The 21,712-nt window shown below is 47.2% G+C and overlaps 2 protein-coding genes across 10 annotated transcripts in view; both read left to right on the top strand.

The window, feature by feature from the left end:
- Positions 1 to 21,712, top strand: part of LOC127476175 (uncharacterized) — a 320,718-nt gene that overhangs the window by 100,625 nt on the left and 198,381 nt on the right. For 8 of the 9 annotated variants that reach the window (XR_007906495.1, XR_007906492.1, XR_007906493.1 and 5 more), the window contains exon 2: positions 8,323 to 8,452. Coding sequence is in view for 1 of the 9 variants with exons in the window: in XM_051798758.1 (XP_051654718.1) it covers positions 8,323 to 8,402 (80 nt within the window). In the remaining 8 variants the exon portion in view is untranslated. Of the gene's footprint in view, positions 1 to 8,322; positions 8,550 to 21,712 lie in introns of those variants that run through there. The other variant, XM_051798758.1, reaches the window with a different exon arrangement.
- Positions 939 to 2,438, top strand: LOC127476184 (uncharacterized). The gene is made up of 2 exons (XM_051798771.1): positions 939 to 1,431; positions 1,696 to 2,438. The coding sequence occupies exons 1-2, from the start codon at positions 975 to 977 to the stop codon at positions 2,052 to 2,054; spliced, it is 816 nt and encodes a 271-aa protein (XP_051654731.1). The 5' UTR covers positions 939 to 974; the 3' UTR covers positions 2,055 to 2,438.

Raw genomic sequence — 21,712 nt, forward strand, 5'->3', positions numbered from 1 at the left:
TTCTCACTGCTGATCAAATTGATTACCTATCCAACAGTAAAGAGTTACAAAGTTATACAAATTTAAGATGTTTGGACCAGCTGCAGTGGACTCTGAACAAGCAAATTGAATACAATGAAGCCAGAGAGATGCTGTGCAAGCATTTTGTGGCAGGAAGAATGCAGCAATGAACCATGGGAGTTGTGGTCTCCCGGGTTCTCAGACAATATTTGATTGTCATTGGTTAGAGGGTCACGTGACATGTTCAGGCGTGGTATTTAAACCTAGGCAGTTTGAATAAACGGTAATTCTGCTCTGGCTCTTGTTTGTGTTTGAGTGGGGTTCGTGCCTTGAACAGCACCTCACATGGTCGTCTGATAAGGGACTTCAGCAGGTTACCGGCAACCAGGAGCAGAAGCTCTGGGGAACCTGTCCGGGGGTGTCCATATCGCCAAAACCAAAAGGAAGAAAAGAAAGAATTCAGCGCATTGGGTTACCTCTGCAAAAAGGAACAAAAAAGGAAGAAGAAAGGACCAGAAGAAAGGACAACAGAGCTTCAGCACAGAGGTAACCAAAAATTGGCGAATATGGGAGGGTGGTTTACCCGTCAGGAGGGAAATACTCCAAAAATCAAACAAACAGCTGAAGCTATCTCTCAACTTTTACAAGAACAGAGTGTAACCGTAGAAGAAAGTAAGTTATGGGACTTGTTATATTGGATTTCGTTGCATGAAATTGCATTACCTCTGACTGAACCTTGTCAAGTGTCAACTTGGAGGAAAATAGGGAACAAAATTATTGAAAAAGCCAGTGAGGGAAAAACAGACACCCTCAAGAATTTGGCTACATGGAAAGACATTATGATAGCCTTGAATAAGCACTACAGAAAGGCAAATGCACCCAGGAGAGTGGACTTCCCCCCTCCTTACTCCTTTCCCCTCAACCCCCCCCCTTCAACCCCAGCCCCCCCACCGACCGAGTGGGGCAGGGGGAGAATGCACGTTGGTCAGGGGGGATGGGGGGGAGGGGGAGCCCTTGGGGGGAACAGTGCAGTGGCAGCGTGTGGTGTGAAGGAGCATGTCTTGGGGGCTGGCAGCATGAGCATGGCAGCGGGGGGCGATGCTGGCTTTATGCCAGCGCCCATGGCTGCAGTTGAGACCATACCATACAGAGCAGCAAGTAGTGCTGCTGGAGCCGAGGACTGTTACAGAGCAGCGTCTACCCCTGGACCGTTACGGGGTGACCGTTACACGGCGGTTGCACAGTCAATGTGCAGAAGGAGAGTGGCACCGGAGGCACCGCCATGTTGCCCCTGCCGTGCGCCGGAAGTGAAGCCACCACCCCCAGGTTCAGGCGTTTTGCCGGGAAGGGAGGAGAATGACTATGATGGACAAATGGACAGCGAGTCTATAGAGGACACAGAAGGAGAAACAGCTTCAGGATTGAGTAGAGGTCCCTCCATAGGTTTATGGGATAAATGCAGGGAGGAAGCATCTCGTGTGGGTGATTTGAAAGTGGTTAATGCATGCTCATTTAGTGTATGGCTCACAGACTTTAGAGAAAGCTGTAAGGCTTATATTAATGACCAAACTAACGCTCAAACGAGAATGACTTATGCTCAATTAGTCGGGGAGGGGGCATATTCAAAGCCCGAGTCCCAAATAGATTACCCCCGAGAGATATACGAAGTAATCGCAAAACTTGTATTGAGAACAGTGCGAAAGCTTCCATGCATAGACAAAGACTCTAACCTATCCTTTTCTAAAGTCTTCCAAGGGTCCACTGAACCTTACCCCAAGTTTCTGGATCGACTGCAGGCTTCCTTAGAGAGACAAATAGACAATGACGAGGCGAGAGAGATGCTCTTCAAGCAGTTCGCCTATGAAAATGCCAACTCTGACTGTCGAAGGGCCCTGCAGTCGATCCCCAAACGCGACCAGTGCACATTAGCTGAATTGGTCCGAGCTTGCCAGGATGTCGGGTCAGTCAATCACCACACAGACTCACTAGCCACAGCATTAGCAGCCAAACTGCATGTACCCGAAGGGGAAAAGGAAAAAGGCGGTTGCTTCTGATGCGGAGCAACTGATCACATTAAAAGACACTGCACTAAAAAACCCCCAGGATACTGCCCTCGATGTGGCAAAGGAAAACACTGGGCTAGTGACTGCAAGTTCCGAGGTGGTATAAAAGGGGGGACTAAACCGCAGGGAAACGGGAGACAGGGTGCGAAGCCGTGCACCCTGACCAACCAAACAAATACGGCTTCAAACAACATGCCAGCAATTTGCTCGCCGCCACCTCAGGCAGCACTGGGCTGGACCTGGTCTCCAGAGAACCAATAGTTCTAACATCTACTGCAGTGGTTTTGATACCCACTGGAGTCTGGGGACCTCTGAAGGCAGGAATGCATGCCTTACTAATTGGGTGCTCACCAACTACCATGATGGGTATATTCATTTTACCCAGAGAAATTGATCCCGATTTTCATAATGAAATGCAAATTATGGCCTGGACACCTGTATCGCCTTGTTATATACCAAAAGGGCAGCACTTAGCCCAATTAATTCCTTTCTATAACACTTTCTCCACACAAAAGGGTAATAAGAGTACTGAGGCATTTGCAGGCACAAATCCCCAACAGATCTTCTGGGCCAAGTCGATCTCTGCCTCCCAACCCATGATGACATGTCATATTGATGGGCGTAAATTTAAGGGTTTAGTGGATACAGGAGCAGATGTGTCTATAATTAAAGACTCTGAGTGGCCATCAGAATGGCCCACTGTGTTCCCCGCCTCAACCATCTTGGGGGTGGGGGGTATGCAAAGACCTAGACAGAGTAAGCATCTGCGTACGGTATTGGGACCTGAGGGACAGACTGCTAGGATTGCACCCTTCATAGCTCCCATTCCGTGTACCTTGTGGGGAAGGGATGTCCTCGGGCAATTTGGTACCACTGTACAGATAGCAACAGCAAACAATCAGGTTTTTCAGTAAGGGTCATTGGTCAGCCGTTCCATGAACTTATCAAACTAAAATGGAAGACAGACAACCCGATATGGGCGGACCAATGACCCTTGAAGAGGGAACGGCTAAGTCACCTGCTAGACCTTGTACAGGAACAACTAAACGCTGGACATATAGTACCAACTTCTAGCCCATGGAACACTCTGGTGTTTTGCATACCCAAGAAGAGCGGCAAATGGCGTTTACTACAAGACCTCAGAACAATTAATGCAGCCATCGAGCCAATGGGAACGCTGCAACCAGGACTTCCTTCCCCTGCCATGCTACCTGCGGGATGGGTAGTAATAGATTTGAAAGATTGTTTTTTCACAATCTTTTTACATCCAGAAGATGCACCCCGCTTCGCCTTTTCAGTTCCAGCCTACAATCATGCGGAACCCATGCAAAGATACCACTGGACAGTACTGCCTCAGGGCATGAAAAACAGTCCGATGATTTGTCAAACAGTGGTAGCCAACATCATACACCCTGTTCGAAAACTCCACCCTTCAGCCATCATCTATCATTATATAGATGACATCCTGATAGCAGCAAAACACGGGACCGAACTACAATCCACCTTGACTGCCTTAACAGACACCATCCAAAAAGCAGGTCTGCAGCTTGCCCCAGAAAAAATTCAACGCACCCAACCTTGGACCTACCTCGGATGGAGGATCACTCAACAGGAAATCATGCCACGACCACTGACTTTCAAAGTAACGGACACTATGACCCTGAATGATTTGCAACGGCTTTTAGGAGCCATTAACTGGCTGAGGCCTGTCTTGGGGATCACAACAGAGGAATTGCACCCCCTCTTCCAGCTACTTAAAGGTGACCCAACTCTCACATCTATTCGATCCCTAACCCCAGAAGCAAAACAAGCTCTGGAAGTATGCTCCCAAGCTGTCAAAAACAGGCAAAGCAGACGATGACACCCTGACCTGCACATTCGCCTCGCCATCATATCCAGCAAGTTCCAACCTTTTGCTGTCCTTTTCCAATGGGATCAGGCAGAATCCGACCCTTTGAGAATTCTAGAATGGTTATTTCTTCCCCACTCTCCACCTAAGACTGTTTGGACCATTAATGACATGCTTGCTAAGCTCATTATGAAAGGTAGAGGACGTCTGCAGGAGATGGATGGAAGGGATCCTGAGACGATCTACATTCCAGCCACAAAAGACAACTTAGACTGGCTTCTTGCAGAGGACGCTGGGTTTCAGACTGCATTAGCGGACTTCAACGGTAATATTTCCATTCACTTCCTGAAACATAAACTCTGGGCGGAAATAGGAAATCTACCCCTGATGGCCACGCGTCGCTGCAAACTACGACCAGTAAATGGAGTCACAGTCTTCACTGATGCGTCTGGACGATCGAAAAAAGCCGTCGTGACATGGAAGAACCCTGCCACAGGACAATGGGACAATAAGGTACAAACCTTGGACCAAGGTTCTGTACAGGTTTTAGAACTCGCAGCTATCCGCATGGCATTTGAATTGTTCCATGATCAACCTATGAATGTTGTCACAGATTCTCACTATGCAGCAGGGTTGGTCTCACGTCTCGAAGCCTCCTTCCTTCGAGGTGTCACTAATCCTCACTTATTCACAGAAATTCGTACCATATGGTTTCTTATCAACCACAGAAAATTTGATTTTTACATAATGCACACTCGATCACACACAGAACTTCCAGGACCCATAGCAGAGGGCAATCAAAAAGCTGATGCAACCGCTATGGTAACTACAGTTCCCAAAATTCTGGAACAGGCTAAACTCTCACACCAGTTCTTCCACCAAAATGCACGTTCATTAAAGAGACAATTCCAAATTACAATAAACCAGGTCAGAGACATAATTATGTCATGCTCTGACTGCCAGCGAATTACCCCAATGCTGGCTAAGGAAGGGGTTAATCCCAGGGGCATAACAGCCAATGAAATCTGGCAGACAGACGTTACACATATAGTTGAATTCGGTAAACTTAAATATGTCCATGTTACAGTAGACACGCATTCCAGATACATTAATGCAACAGCACACACGGGAGAAAAAGCCAAAGACGTTATCAGACACTGGCTCAGTTATTTCGCAATCCTAGGAATTCCAAAAACCATAAAACCCGACAATGGCCCTGCTTATTGTTCTAAAAAAATCAAAACATTTCTCACAGATTGGGGGGTACTCCATTCCATAGGTATACCACATTCACCCACAGGACAAGCAATTGTAGAAAGAGCTCACCGTACACTAAAGGAAATGCTTCAAAGACAAAAAAGAGGGGAGTCGGTATATAGCCCCCAGGAACGCTTATGGAAAGCGTCATATGTTCTAAATTTCTTAAACTGTGATGACACAGACCATAGCAGGTATGAACGCCAACATAAAACTCAAATACTTTCATCTTCCAAACCACTAGTTATGATCAAAGATCTAATATCTGGGCAATGGTCAGGACCATTAGATCTCATAACATGGGGAAGGGGATATGCCTGTGTATCCAAGGGTACCAAATTGCAATGGGTCCCTTCTAGATGTGTCAGGCCTTATATTAGCCCTCCACCACAACAGGAACAACCACCAGAAGAAATAAGTGAAGGATTTGGATTAGAAGAAACATGACCAACAATAGTAAACTCATCACACGGGGGGAAAAAAAAAAAAAAAAAAAAGAGGGAAAGAGATATGGGTCTGTTCCCTATGTGTGTAAATCTACATTAACATTTCCTTAAAACAGGGATAATCACAAAGAAGCAACAGAACCAAAAGAAACATATAAACAGTAACCAATGCAGAACCAAAAGAAACACATAAATAGTAACCAATACAGAACCAAAAGAAACATATAAACAGTAACCAATACAGAACCAAAACTCCATGAGTCAAACACAATAAAGGGTTTAAGAGTGCATGTGTAAGGAGAGAATGAAACGGTGGCCACCGGAGTATGAATGAGAAAGTTGAGTGGACGCATGTATGTGTGTGTGAACGCAAGTACACTTTATAGCAAGACGTCTTAAACACTACTTCAAAAAACACCACGTCAGACACAACATCTACAACCCAACACATTTCCCTTTTTAATAAAAATGATGCCATTACACAAAGTCACCCTCAGATAAAAGGTTATCCACACCTACAAACCCTGGGTAATTTGAGATTGTTTGAATATTGCACGAACCAATAAAGTTGTAAACAGTTCAATAAAGGCCTTGTGACGATAGGCCCTGTTTTTTATAATTAGTTGAAATAAGATTTGTTATAATAAGAATGTTAAAAATGTATTGTTTCTCAACTTGTTAATAAAAAGGGGGGGAGATGTGGCAGGAAGAATGCAGCAATGAACCATGGGAGTTGTGGTCTCCCGGGTTCTCAGACAGTATTTGATTGTCATTGGTTAGAGGGTCACGTGACATGTTCAGGTGTGGTATTTAAACCTAGGCAGTTTGAATAAACGGTAATTCTGTTCTGGCACTTGTTCGTGTTTGAGTGGGGTTCGTGCCTTGAACAGCACCTCAGCATTTGGCTTTGGAAAGAGAAAATAAATGCAAGAGCTTTGCAGAGCCCTCCTGCAAGGGAGAACTGTGACTTTACTGAGCTGGTACAACCCTATCAAGAAACTTGCCTTGAGAAGCAACTACCTGCCTCTCTAGCTGCAGCTTTAGATGCCCAGATGAGAATACACAAGGAAGTCAGACACACAGCTAGTTGTTTTAGTTGAGGAGAAATGGATCACTCTCAGGAGGATTGCCCCTGGAAACCCCTAATTGCAACATTCCACAAACACCCTAGCAGCAGAGAAATGACTCAGTTGTACCAAGGGTGCCATACGCAAAACAAAAGATATGCTGCAAGCATTGTATTGCTTGTAATAGCATTACTAGCTGTACTCTTTTTTAGCACTACTTTTCATGTGCAAAAGAGAAACCTACTTAAGACAAGCCACAATATACCAGTAACCAGCCCCCAAAATAACCATGTACCCTGTACCTCAAAGAAAGGTGACAGGTGGAAAACATTACAGATGTCAACAGCAGAACACGCAGTCAAAAAACATGCAGAAACCTTGCAGATCAGACTGCCTCTACCCATAAGGCTTCTAGCAAATTGGTCACGAGTGGTAACTGATTCAAAAAACCATTCCTTTACCATTCTCTGTCACCCTGAGGATGCCCATAAACCCCATCATGGTTTTAAACAGTGCACAGACTATCAAAAATGCTGCTGAGCTGCCTAACCGCAACAAGCAACTAACTCACGTGTTTTACACTTTTGTGATTTGTCTAGTGAGTGTAGTAGCAGTTATGTTTTGTGGATGTATATCTATTTGCATGCACAATTTCAATATGTCTAATTCAAAAATGTATATCTCTGATCGCCAGGTTTCATCTACTATTAACTCTCTAGGGTGGTTTCCTGACACTGTGGCATACCTTGATAATGTAGCTTTATTAACTGTTATTTTGACTGGTCTCTTAGAGAACCTGTATTCTGATGGAGGACGAATGAGGCAATTGTTTGCCTTAAAACTCTGGGTATAGTGTTAAACATTGCTGCTTTAGCAGCCTTTCAGTTTCTGTCAGTCATTGGCTGTGGCGTCTAAGGATGTGATTTTGTGTGCATTTGTATAGAAATCATACCTTTTGTAACTCACAGGAACCAACCAGAATGCATTTCAAACAACAGGTAAGGGTTAACAACATCTCAAGGAAATTCACTGAGCTGCCTTTCCTCAAGGATGCAAAATACCTCGATGAAGTATCAGACAGCCATAATACACCATTATGCAGAGGACACATTGATAACCAATGCCACAAGAAATGAACTGCTAATTGTTTCTGCTGTTTTAACCAAAACTGCCCAAGGTGCAGATCTTCAGGTTGTTTCAGGAAGAATCCAATAACCACAACTCTGGACTTGCCATGGACAAGACAACACAGCAAAAAAGCTCTACACAGGTGACACAGCTCAAAGTAAAAAACATTTGTATTTACACGAGTTGCAGGAACCTCAGGCGGCTACCAGATGCACTCTCTTTGTGTTGCTAGGGGAGAACTCCAACTTAAAGTCTGACGAATTGCTAACTGCAGAGGCAAACCAAATGCTAGAAAAAAATACTAAGGTAATAAAAGGCAAAGAAAACAAGAGAGATCCTGAAAGGCAAATCTGCCTAGTTTTTGTTTCCAGCAGGTATGAAGCATTGCAGCTTTGTTTCAGTGGGATCAAACTGAGAGAAGCCCGCTGTTGGTTCTAAAACAGCCTCTTCTGTCATACCTCGCCACCTAAATCTGTGTAAGTTGCTATTGAGTTTGTAAGCTTGTCATTTAGGGCAGAGCACGACTGAAGAACTGGATGGAAGAAATCCTGCCTTTACCAACATTCCAGCTTTGAAAGGACAATTTGGATAGGATGACAGCTGAGGACGCTGGATTTCAAGATGCCCTGGCAAGTTTTAGTGGTAATATTTTAATCCATCTCCTTAAGCACAGATTGGGGCAGAAATCAACAGTTTACCTTTAAAAACCACACCTGATGCAAAACTGAACCAGTGAAAGGCCTCAGGGCCTTCACACATTTATCTAGGAAAACACAATATGCTGCAATAGACTTAAAAAAATCCTGCCACGGAAGAGTAAGAAAACTACAAGCCATGAACTAAGCTTCTGTATAGTTCTGGACTGATTGTCATTACCTTGGAAAAATTTAAAACAATCCCTTGATGTTATGATTGTGCTTATTATGCTATGAAGTTGATAACCTGTTTTGAAAGTGAATTTCCTTGAGATGTTGTTAACCCTTACCTGTTGTTTGAAATGCGTTCTGGTTAGTTCCTGTGAGTTACAAAAGGTATGATTTCTATACAAATGCACACAAAATCACATCCTGAGACGCCACAGTCATTGACTGACAGAAACTGAAAGGCTGCTAAAGCAGCAATGTTTAACACTATACCCAGAGTTTTAAGGCAAATAATTGCCTCATTTGTCCTCCATCAGAATACAGGTTCTCTAAGAGACCATTCAAAATAACAGGTAATAAAGCTACATTATCAAGGTATGTCACAGTGTCAGGAAACCACGCTGGCTCGGCGATGGCAGGCCGTGGGGTTCCGATGCTGGTGGCTGGTGTCCCGACGCAGGCTGCAAGCTGCGGGCTCGGGGCAGCGGCGGGGCCGGGTCGGCAGGCGTGGGGCGTCCTCGGAGTGCGCGGCTCGGCGGGCACCGCGAGGCGCGGGGCCGGTGGGCGGTCCTAGCGCTGGGCCTGCGGCACAAAGCGGCGAAAAGCGGTAAAAAGTTCTTTTGGGGTTTCCGCGGTTTCTGAAAGGTTTTTCCTCAGCTTGAAGAGTCTACACTGTCGTCACAGACAGGCGAGGGTCGGCAGGAGGTGGCCAGTCTGCTCTGGTGTGCAGGATGGAGCAGGGGGCTCCGATAGGGTCGCGGTGCAGTTCTGCCTTTTCCACGTGGCTTTCGGATGCAGCGCGGTTTCGGAAGGGACAGCGGGCGAAAGCGGGTGATGTTAAGGCGGCGCTGGGTTCCGATAAGCGGACACTCCCGGCACGGGCCCCTGCTGCAGCACGGGGGGCGGTCAGCACACGTGCTTGCTCGGCCTTTTCCCCGGTACTTCCAAACTACGGGTTTAATAGTTGCTAGGCAACAGGCACTAGGTACCGGGCCGGCGGTGCAGTGGGCACGGAGCTCTGCGCTTTCCGCTAGGCAGAAAGGCAATGCCGGGGTCGTGCGGTGGGGCTGGGATGGTACGGGCGGCAGCGAAACCGCTTCTTGCACGTGATCCGGCTTAGTCGGCAGCAGCATGCCGCTTTTACCAGATGACCGACATTCAGGGGACCAACAGGCTTTTCCCTGACGATCTTAAGGTGCTCCGCGGCTCGGGTCTTCGAGCTGCAGGCACGTCTCGCCCAGGGAGCAGTCTCCCAGTCAAGACTCACCGCTTTTGATGTTGCGTTGACCCTCTCCGCTCTCTCCAGTTGCCTGCTCTGATCTCTCGCCTACTTCCTAACTCATTCTTCTCTTCTTCCGTGCACTATCTAATATTTTTCGAGCTCACTAAACTAACTGTCCGTCTCTTAGATGCTACTAAGACTACGGGGTTTATTGACGTCAGGGTTTTTTGTGGTAAAGTCCCCCGTCTCCGAAAATTGAGACGATCCCGGAGACACCAGCTGATCTCCTGATCCAGGATAGATATCTTGCTTAATATAAGCTAAAAATGTCCCTGTTCAGGCGCCATATGTAGCGGTGAGGCCCTTGTATAACAAGGAATGAATGATGCTCCTCGTGGATGGTGAGACAAAGAGAATTTATTCAAACTCGCGCGCTCTTCTATCCTTACATATCATGTGACTTTCTTAACCAACCAGTTTACTAACTCTGGGGCATGCTCCTTGGGCTCTGTACCTGGGCACATCCTCTGTGCCACCTTAACCACACCTCCTACAGTTCATGGCAGCAGGGGCAGTATCTCCTGGGGCTCCTGCTGCCACACCCGGAGCCTGGATACAGCTCAGTTCTTGTTGAGTGCCGCATGCTCTGCCCCTATCTGAGAAGACCCACGACCTGAGGGATGGGCACGGGGAGCTCTGACCACGGAAGCACATCCCAGAGCTGCATCCAGGGGCTTGGCCGGGGTTCAATACTGTAAATTCAAAGGGAAACCGAGATACTTTTTGTCCCACATAACTTCAAGGCTCCCCCAGGAGGCTACTGGCAATTGTACTTGCTCAGGGTCATCTACCCACGCCACCACCAGGTGTGTGCTCAAGAGTTGTCTCTTCAATGCAAAGAGTGGCACCCTGTTTAGTCCTTCCGTGTCTCTCCAGGGAAGACTAAAGAAATTCTGTGGCCTTGATGAGAAGCCAGTGCACAGGGGAATGGGCCACGCCCTTCCCTGGTGATCCTTCATGTCCTTCTACTGAGTTGAGAGCGATGGGATGGAGAATGAACCTTTTGGCTGTGCCTCAATGTGCCCGTCAACCTGCTGCAAATGTGCTACTTCCAGCACATCCAGTTCAGATATGCCTCGCCGCAACACTGGTGCCACAGGCCCTTGCAAAAGCCCAGGTGGTATTTGTCACCAGCAGAAGTGCTCCTGTTACCAGCAGGGATTCTCCCCGGGACAGGTCTACGGCGAGGCAGTGCATGCGAGAAGTACCATCCCCAGAGAATCCTTGGACGTGGCATAGCACCTCCGAACTTCTTTGCACTTCATGGTGATGCAGCCTCTCTGAGGAGAGTTCTTCTGTCTCCCTCCTCCTGCTCCTCTTGCTCAGAGGACCAGGGAACAGCTTGTCATATCTGAACTGGATGTGCTGGAACCAGCACGTCTACAGAAGGTTGACGGGCTCTTAGAGGCAGAGCCAAAAGTTTCATTCTCTTTCCCATCTCTGTCAACTCAGTAGAAGGACATGAAGGACCACCAGGGAAGGGTGTGATCCCATGTGCACACACAGAAGGACTAGTGAGAATTTGCATTGAAGAGGCAAGTCTTGAGCACACACCTGGGGTCGCTGTAGGGAGATGACCCTGAACAAGTACAATTGCCATCAGCCACCCTGGGGGAGCCTTGAAGTTATGTGGGACAAAGAAGGTCTCGTTGTCACTTCGAATTTACGGTACTAAACCCTGGCAAAGCCCCTGGATGCAGCTCTGGGACGTGCTTCCGTGGTCAGAGCTCCCCGTACCCATCCCTCAGGCTGTGGGGTTTCTCAGATAGTGGCAGAGAATGCGGCACTCCACAAGGGCTGAGTTGTGAAGCCCCATATTGTCATAATGGCACTAAAATGAGAGAGGATCTCCTTTCTAAACAACTTAGTACATCAGAAGATGAGAGGGAAGAGATATTGCGGGAGAAAAAAGCTCATGGTCTGTCAATCTTGAACACCTCGATACCAATCCTCACCCCTCCTACCTAACCCGGTCCCGCCACCGCTGTGAAGAACCCCGACCGCCACCACGATACCGCTGCTGCTGCCTGCCATCCGCATCCAGCCCCCACCGGACGAGAGCCCGAGAATCGCTGGCGCCCGGCACAGCACGCGGGCAGAGTTGGACGAGGAGGACCGGGGAGGGAGAAGAAGGGAGAAGAGGTAGAGAGGAGGCGGCCCCACCGTAGCAGAGAGACGGGGCTGTCGGGGGTAGAGAGAGGTCGGGCGGTGGATCGGTGGATGCGGCTCTGGCGGAGAGCGGGACTGGCGGCGCTGGCCACCGTTCTGCTCGGTGCACAAGGCTGGCGTCTGGGGACCATAGGGACAGCGACTGGGGTGGCCATGCAGGTCCCTCGGGGCTGGTGTCCTGCCTCGCATGTTCTTAAGAGAGCTCAGTCTCCCAACTAGCCTCCTGGCCGTCCCTCCCTCTGCTCCATAAAGCGTTCCCTCGGAAAACACAGCGGTCTTTTCTTTGTCGAGCAGTTCCTGTTTCCTTGCTTTACTCTCTGTCCTTCAGAGAATTCCTGCAGTCCGTCCTTCTCTTTCCTACTTTCCTTTCTCTCTTGCTTTGCTTATAGTCCCACAGCTTTCCATTCTTCAGTGACTCCAGCAATCCAACTCTCTTTCCCGCACTCATCCCTCCAGCAAATTCTAATGGACACGTCCATTGCTGCACGCCTTGACATTCACCTAAAATTTTTCTCTGTCTGGTCCTGACTGTTTCTGTGCCCTTTCTTCTGGGAAAAAACATCCAGTGCAAAAAGCAATTCTGACAACTTTTCTTCTTTATCTCCCCGCCAGTGTCTGCAGGCAGAGCCCAGGTGCAACAGGACCAATTGGTAGAGACCGCGGAGGGCAGTGAAATCACCATCAAGGGCTCAAACATGAAGTGATCACACGCCAAATTACAAATCGGCGATTTTATCCCTTTCTATCAGCGGCTCCCGGGCCACAGCCCTGAACTCCTCGCACGCGCTGCTAAAGGGTCCAGCGAGCTGCCGGAACCAGCGGGGCGGCCGTCGTTGCCGAGAGATGGCCCTTGGACCTTCGTCTGGCTCTCCGGGCCCAGTGATTGGGACACGGCTCTGTATTCCTGCGCCCTGGCAGACACGGATTCATTGACACAGTCGTGTTTGGAGTTTTCAGGGGTTTATCTTAGAAATAAAAAAGTCGGTTAATTGCTTCTACAGTGGAGCAAAGTAACGCCTCTAGGAAAAAAGGACGTTTCACTACTACAAAGAACACGGTCTGCAGGAGTTCTCTGAAGGACAGAGAATAAAGTAAAGTAAGGGAAAATAATAAGAGCTGTGAGTGTTCCGAAAGAATGCTTTATGGAGCAGAGGGAGGATACTTCGGAGACTGAGCTCTGTTAAGAACCTGCCAGGCAGGACGGCAGCCTCGAGGGACTTGCACGTGTAACTTAACGGCGGCTCCCACTATCCCCGGTCGCCAGCTCTGCGCAACGAGTAGAACAGCGGCCAGCGCCGCCAGCCCCGCTTCCCCAAACACCGCATCCGCCGATCCGCCACCCGGCTTCTCGCGGCCCCCGACAGCCCCGGCTCTCTCTTCAAACTGGACACCCTCCTCTCCGCCTCTTCTCTCTACCCTGCCGTCCTCCACCAGCTCCGCCCCGGCACTGTGCTCGTCAGGTGCGGGCTGGATGCGGAGGGCAGGTGAGACCGGTAGCAGCGGGGCGGCGATCGGAACTCTGCACCGCAGAAGCGACAGACCATGACCTTTTTTCGTGGCCGTCATCTCTTCCCACTCATCTCTCTTTTACTGGCCCGGAGAGAATCCTGAATTGTCCTCCAGGGCACACGCCTTTGAGAATGATCGAGGGGCATGAGAGGCAGAACATCCCTTCGGGTTCAGCACCCCTGCTCAACCTCTCCTGGTCTGTCTTTAGCACCATCCCTGCTGGAAGCAGGAGCAACTCTGCTAGCGAAAAAAAGACCACATTTGCTTCTGTCGGGGGCTGTGGCACCAGTGATACGGCGAGGCAGTGCATGGGAGTGGAACTTTCCGCAGAGAAAGCTTGGATGTGGCATGGCATCTCCCACCTGCTTTGAATTTCATGGAGATGCAACCTCCGTGAGGAGAGCTCTTCTGTGTCCCTCCTCCTTCTCCTCTTGCTCAGAGGACCAGGGAACAGCCTGTCATATCTGAACTGGATGTGCAGGAAGCAGTACATCTGCAGCAGGCTGAGGGGCACTCAGAGGCGGGACTACATGGTATTAAACAAAGCCTAAGATATCTTTGGAATTTCATGGAACCAAAGAGGGGAAAAAAAGAATTAAACCCAATGACCAGAAACCATTGGATCGAACATTTCTTTAATATGTCAGCTGGGGATACATGGGGTACTCTGCCATGCATGGATCAAAGATCTAGTATAAATTTCAGAATATAAATACAGTGATGTTTGAAAGACCCCGCCCCCCTTCACAAGCAGTCGAGAATTAGGTTATGATTTTGACGTCATATAGCATCTTGGGTTTTATTCGTGAAGCAAGACTTCTATCTAGCGTCCATTTCTTCGGGGGGCAGTCATGTTCGGAGAGTGGTCTTCTCGCTAATCAGACCTCGTAGCATCTCTGATTGATCTATCTGACCTCTCACTCCTAAATTAAATGTTCTAGGACCAAGACATGTGTCTTAGAACTTCCCGTTTGCTTAAACAATGTTTAATTTTTTAAGCAAATTGGTCTTAACAGAACAATCTCATATTAAAGAAGATTTCTGAGGTATGTAAGCTAATTTCTTGAAGATGGGCATACGATATACTCTCTGTTAGTTTCCACGTGTTATCTAGATTCTCTCTCCTAAAAATAACAGAAGTCTTAAAAGAATTAGGATATCATTTTTATCTAAGATAAAACTTCTGATGTACTAAGTCGTTTAGAAAGGAGATCCTCTCTCATTTTAGTGCCGTTGTGACAATATGGGGCTTCACGTAGAACCTGGAACACTGCAGATTCCCCTGGAATCAAAGGGGCATTGTGACACTCTAGGGTCTCATGGAAGAGGGAGGCAGTGCAGAGAGACCTCAAATTAGAGGTTTGCGCAATCATCCACCAGAGGAAGTTCAACAAGGGGACGTGTCAGATTCTGTCGCTGGGATGGGGCAACCTCGGTTGTACGGACAGACTGGGAATGACATGCTGCATAGCAGTGCTGGAAAATGGCCTCTGGGTCGTGGTGGATGGCCAGTACACCAAGAGTCAGTGGTGCCCTGGCGGGGGCTCACTGCTCCGTCACTCAATGGTTTTCAGACACAGGAGTCCTTCCCTTGCACACACCCAGACAGACAGTTCATTGTAGCGGTTAGGTCCTTGTATAACAAGGAATGAATGATGCTCCTCGTGGATGGTGAGACAAAGAGGATTTATTCAAACTCGCGCGCTCTTTTATCCTTACATATCATGTGACTTTCTTAACCAACCAGTTTACTAACTCTGGGGCATGCTCCTTGGGCTCTGTACCTGGGCACATCCTCTGGGCCACCTTAGCCACGCCTCCTACACATCCCCTCTTCTAATTATATTAAGAAGTCACAAAAACAGTATGAACAAAAATGCAGACAACAATGCAAACAACAATTTTAACAATCAGAACATTATAAAACTACTAAGCTTCGCAGTGATCTAGCACAGTGCTTGCTCAGTGTCTTAACTCTAATGTAAACCTTTTTAAAACCTTCTTATATTCCTATAGGGTAGTGCAACTTGGATCATTACTTTATTAACTTGGGGCTTAACTTAACTGTGTATAAACTTATAACTTTATTAATCTGAGGGGTTTTATAACTGGGGAATTCAACTTTATTTAAGAACAGGGTAATCTTAGCAAACTACAATTTCTTAAAAGCGACCTGTGGCTGAGGTAGTGTTATTTTGTGGGGTGTTTGTCTTTTATTATTTGACCAGTCTAACAACTATTTTCAGTCACACACTCATACATACGTTGGTGGCCACCATACACTGAACACACACACGAACACACACACACACGCACATTCCAGAGATTGCTTTTCACCACGTTGGTCATTTTCTAATGTAAACTTGAAACATAACATAACTCTTTTCCAAACTTCTGCGTTGCACTGGTTCTTGCTGCTGTGGTCACATATTTCAATAGGGTTTTTCACACCTGGAAGAAACCTGTTGGAGTTTTTTCTTATAACTTTTAGGCATAACTTTCTTTCCATGTCACAAACCTAGGAATCTCATCCATCGTCCTGAAATCAAATCTTACTATGATTAGCAACTTGGAAGAAACAAACGCCTGAGGTGTGTGCTGCTTTTCAGACCTGCTTCTTTCAGCACTGTCACAACTCAAAAATTGATAACATACATAGGTTTTTACAGATGTTCTTGCAGGTTACACCAGTTCTCCCCCCTTTTGTTTAAACTTAGTACGTGTTTCAATATGTGCCTTTACTCTTTTATGGATTAGTGTGAGATGCTTGACGTGAGAATTTTCCTATTTCATAGGGAGTAACTGCTTAATATTAATGTTAATCCATTTTAGTGTACCAAAGGGTTGCTAAGCAACTGTAGGAGGCATGGCTAAGGTGACACAGAGGATGTGCCCAGGTACGGAGCCCAAGGAGCATGCCCCAGAGTTAGTAAACTGGTTGGTTAAGAAAGTCACATGATATGTAAGGATAAAAGAGTGCGCGAGTTTGAATAAATCCTCTTTGTCTCACCATCCACGAGGAGCATCATTCATTTCTTGTTATACAAGGGCCTAACCGCAACATATGGCGATCCAAAAGGGACAATTTTAGTTTATATTAAGTAAGATATCTATCCTGGATCAGGAGATCAGCTGGTGTCTCCGGGATCCTCTCAATTTTTGGAGACGGGAGACTTTACCACAAAAAACCCTGACGTCAATAAACCCCGTGGTCTTAGTCGCATCTAAGAGATGGACAGTTAGTTTAGCGAGCTCGAAAAATATTAGATAGTGCACGGAAGAAGAGGAGAAAGAGTTAAGGAAGTAGGCGAGAGATCAGAGCAGGCAACCGGAGAGAGCGGAGAGGGTCAACGCAACATCAAAAGCGGTGAGTCTTGAGTGGGATGCACCCCGCACGCCTAAGACTGCTCCCTGGGCGAGACGTGCCTGCAGCTCGGAGACCCGAGCCGCGGAGCACCTTAAGATCGTCAGGGAAAAGCCTGTTGGTCCCCTGAATGTCGGTCATCTGGTAAAAGCGGCATTCTGCTGCCGACTGCGCTGGATCACGTGCAAGAAGCGGTTTCGCTGTCTCCCGTACCATCCCAGCCCCACCGCACGACCCCCGCATTCCCTTTCTGCCTAGCAGAAAGCGCAGAGCTCCGTGCCCGCTGCAGCACCGGCCTGGCACCTAGTGCCTGTTGTCTAGCAACTACTAAAACCGAAGTTTGGAAGTACCGGGGAAAAGACCGAGCAAACACGTGTGCTGGCCTCCTCCTGCGCCGCAGCAGGGGTCCACGCCGGGAGTATCCGCTTAACGGAGCCCAGTGCCGCCTTAACATCGCCCGCGTTCGCCCGCTGTCCCTGCTGAAACCACGCTGCGTCCGAAAGCCACGTGGAAAAGGTAGAACTGCGTCGCAACCCTATCAGAGCCCCCTGCTCCACCCTGAGCACCGGAGGAGACTGGCCACCTCCTGCCGACCCCTGCCTGTCTGTGACGACAGTGTAGACTCTTCAAGTTGAGGAAAAACCTTTCAGAAACCGTGGAAACCCCAAAAGAACTTTTTGCCGCTTTTCGAGCCTGCCGACCGTGCGCCGCCGCTTTCCCGAGCCTGCAGCTTGCAGCCTGCGCCGGGACACCAGCCACCAGCACCGGAACCCCACGGTCTGCCATCGCCGAGCCAGCGTCTGCTGAACCTGCCCCCGCGCCGGGAGCTACCCCATGCCGCAGCTGCCCCCAGCCGTGCGCAGAACCGCCCACGCCGCCAGAGCAGCTCAACGCAACCCCCGCGCCGCAGACGGAGAAGCCGGACCCCCCAAAGCCGCAGAAAAAAGACTGCAAGTTAGCCCAAATTGCTACAAAAGGACTCAGAACGTGTGCTCCCAGCCGCTCGAGATAAGGTAACATAAGACGCCCTCTTTCCATAGAAACCTCATGATACATTGAAGCAAAATTTAGACTCTAGCAATTTGCAAACTTTGCAACATAAAGCAGTTTACTCTGATAAACTCTGCCTGCACGAGGCACACAGGGAAGAACAAAACAGCCCACACCCACCCACCACACACTTTGCTGAGAGCAAGCACAGCACAACATGGTAATACAGACTCAGGGATCATACCGGGACACACGAGAGCCAAGTAAAACGAGTCGCTGTGAAGGGACAGACATTGCCATGCGAACTTCCGACCCCCGGGTCAACACAAGGCAGTCCTGTTACAGTGATGGGGAGAATAACTTAATGTATTCACCCCCTTTCGCTGCGAATGAACAGCGACCACGTGGGCAGCCATGGCCGCAGCCATTTTCCTCCCCCACACATAGACTGAACTCCAACCTTTTTTTTCCGGCCAAGGAGCCAACCCCGCCCCCTACCCACCGCCCACCATCCCCCCACGAGGAACCGGTTTTACCGAGACCACAAGGGGGGAGGGATGATAGGAATGGGAGAAATGGGGGGAGGGGGAGAAGGAAGGGGAGAAGGAGGGGGAGAAAGAGCCAAACATGGTTCCAAAGGGAGGGATCAATAGGGCACAGGGGGAGAAGTCAGCTAACATGTGGGAGCAATGTCTGGACAGGGGGTTTCGAATGGAAAACCTGAATATTATTCAGGCATGCCCAGACGATATGAGCCAAAGCCATCCCCCTCAGAGTCAGGCCTTGTATGAGGCCACAGAGAACCTGAGGCAATTGATAAGAGGTTCTGGTCTGTCCTTAACCAATATTTTTAAATATTTGGAGGCATTGAGTCACACCTATCCCCTCACCACATATGACTGGAAAGAACTGACAAAACTAGTTCTCAGTAACACCCAATATACGGTCTGATTAGCTGATTTCCAGAAAAATTGCTCTGTTCGTATTAAATACCTACAAACAGACACCACGGCACATCAATCAGGCGGGAAAGCAAATTGTAATTTAGATTCACAATCAAAATACCATAGAGAGATAGCCAGGCAAGCCCTAAAAGTTATGGAAAACCTTCTCACTACTGATCAAATTGATTACCTATCCAACAGTAAAGAGTTACAAAGTTATACAAATTTAAGATGTTTGGACCAGCTGCAGTCGACTCTGAACAAGCAAATTGAATACAATGAAGCCAGAGAGATGCTGTGCAAGCATTTAGCTTTTGAAAGAGAAAATGCAAGAGCTTTGCAGAGCCCTCCTGCAAGGGAGAACTGTGACTTTACTGAGCTGGTACAACCCTATCAAGAAACTTGCCTTGAGAAGCAACTACCTGCCTCTCTAGCTGCAGCTTTAGATGCCCAGATGAGAATACACAAGGAAGTCAGACACACAGCTAGTTGTTTTAGTTGAGGAGAAATGGATCACTCTCAGGAGGATTGCCCCTGGAAACCCCTAATTGCAACATTCCACAAACACCCTAGCAGCAGAGAAATGACTCAGTTGTACCAAGGGTGCCATACGCAAAACAAAAGATATGCTGCAAGCATTGTATTGCTTGTAATAGCATTACTAGCTGTACTCTTTTTTAGCACTACTTTTTATGTGCAAAAGAGAAACCTACTTAAGACAAGCCACAATATACCAGTAACCACCCCCCAAAATAACCATGTACCCTGTACCTCAAAGAAAGGTGACAGGTAGAAAACATTTCAGGTAGAAAACATTACAGATGTCAACAGCAGAACACGCAGTCAAAAAACATGCAGAAACCTTGCAGATCGGACTGCCTCTACCTATAAGGCTTCTAGTAAATTGGTCACGAGTGGTAACTGATTCAAAAAACCATTCCTTTACCATTCTCTGTCACCCTGAGGATGCCCATAAACCCCTCTTTCCCATCATGGTTTTAAGCAGTGCACAGACTATCAAAAAAGCTGCTGAGTTGCCTTTCCTCAAGGATGCAAAATACCTCGATGAAGTATCAGGCAACCATAATACACCATTATGCAGAGGACACATTAATAACCAATGCCACAAGAAATGAACTGCTAATTGTTTCTGCTGTTTTAACCAAAACTGCCCAAGGTGCAGATCTTCAGGTTGTTTCAGGAAGAATCCAATAACCACAACTCTGGACTTGCCATGGACAAGACAACACAGCAAAAAAGCTCTACACAGGTGACACAGCTCAAAGTAAAAAACATTTGTATTTACACGAGTTGCAGGAACCTCAGGCGGCTACCAGTTGCCCTCTCTTTGTGTTGCTAGGGGAGAACTCCAACTTAAAGTCTGACAAATTGCTAACTGCAGAGGCAAACCAAATGGTAGAAAATTATACCAAGGTAACGAAAAGCAAAGAAAACAAGAGAGATCCTGAAAGGCAAATCTACCTAGTTTTTGTTTCCAGCAGGTATGAAGCATTGCAGCTTTGTTTCAGTGGGATCAAACTGAGAGAAGCCCGCTGTTGGTTCTAAAACAGCCTCTTCTGTCATACCTCACCACCTAAATCTGTGTAAGTTGCTATTGAGTTTGTAAGCTTGTCATTTAGGGCAGAGCACGACTGAAGAACTGGATGGAAGAAATCCTGCCTTTATCAACATTCCAGCTTTGAAAGGACAATTTGGATAGGATGACAGCTGAGGACACCAGATTTCAAGATGCCCTGGCAAGTTTTAGTGGTAATATTTTAATCCATCTCCTTAAGCACAGATTGGGGCAGAAATCAACAGTTTACCTTTAAAAACCACACTAGATGCAAAACTGAACCAGTGAAAGGCCTCAGGGTCTTCTCACATGCATCTAGGAAAACTCAATATGCTGCAATAGACTTAAATAAATCCTGCCACGGAACAGTAAGAAAACTACAAGCCATGAACTAAGCTTCTGTATAGTTCTGGACTGATTGTCATTACCTTGGGAAAATTCTAAAACAATCCCTTGATGTTATGATTGTGCTTATTATGCATGAAGTTGATAACCTGTTTTGAAAGTGAATTTCCTTGAGATGTTGTTAACCCTTACCTGTTGTTTGAAATGCGTTCTGGTTAGTTCCTGTGAGTTACAAAAACTATGATTTCTATACAAATGCACACAAAATCATATCCTGAGACGCCACAGTCAATGACTGACAAAAACTGAAAAGCTGCTAAAGCAGCAATGTTTAACACTATACCCAGAGTTTTAAGGCAAACAATTGCCTTATTCATTCTCCATCAGAATACAAGTTCTCTAAGAGACCATTCAAAATAACAGTTAATAAAGCTACATTATCAAGGTATGCCACAGTGTCAGGAAACCACCCTAGAGAGTTAATAGCAGATGAAGCCTGGCGATCAGAGATATACATTTTTGAATTAGACATATTGAAATTGTGCATGCAAATAGATATACATCCACAAAACATAACTGCAACTACATGTCTGAAGTGGAACCAGCCTAATAAAATGTTCTTGATAAAGAAAATTGTAACTAGTATTTGCAGAGCTGATGGGTAGGGATAAGAGGGCTGGTATTACTTAGAGAGAATATGCTCCTGAGGGACAAAGACAAGAAAAAAATTTGTTACACAACAAGAAGAGTTTATGGGACTGCAGTGCACCATCAAACCTGTAACTCCCATTGAATGTATGACTCTCTCTTGCTTTAAAATATCAGTTTTAGATCAAGAGTCATGTCAATTTTCAACCATG

Source organism: Manacus candei, unplaced genomic scaffold, assembly GCF_025592945.1.
Source record: "Manacus candei isolate 608988 ecotype Guabito, Panama unplaced genomic scaffold, ASM2559294v1 h1tg000049l, whole genome shotgun sequence".
NCBI classification, from domain to species: Eukaryota; Metazoa; Chordata; class Aves; order Passeriformes; family Pipridae; genus Manacus; species Manacus candei.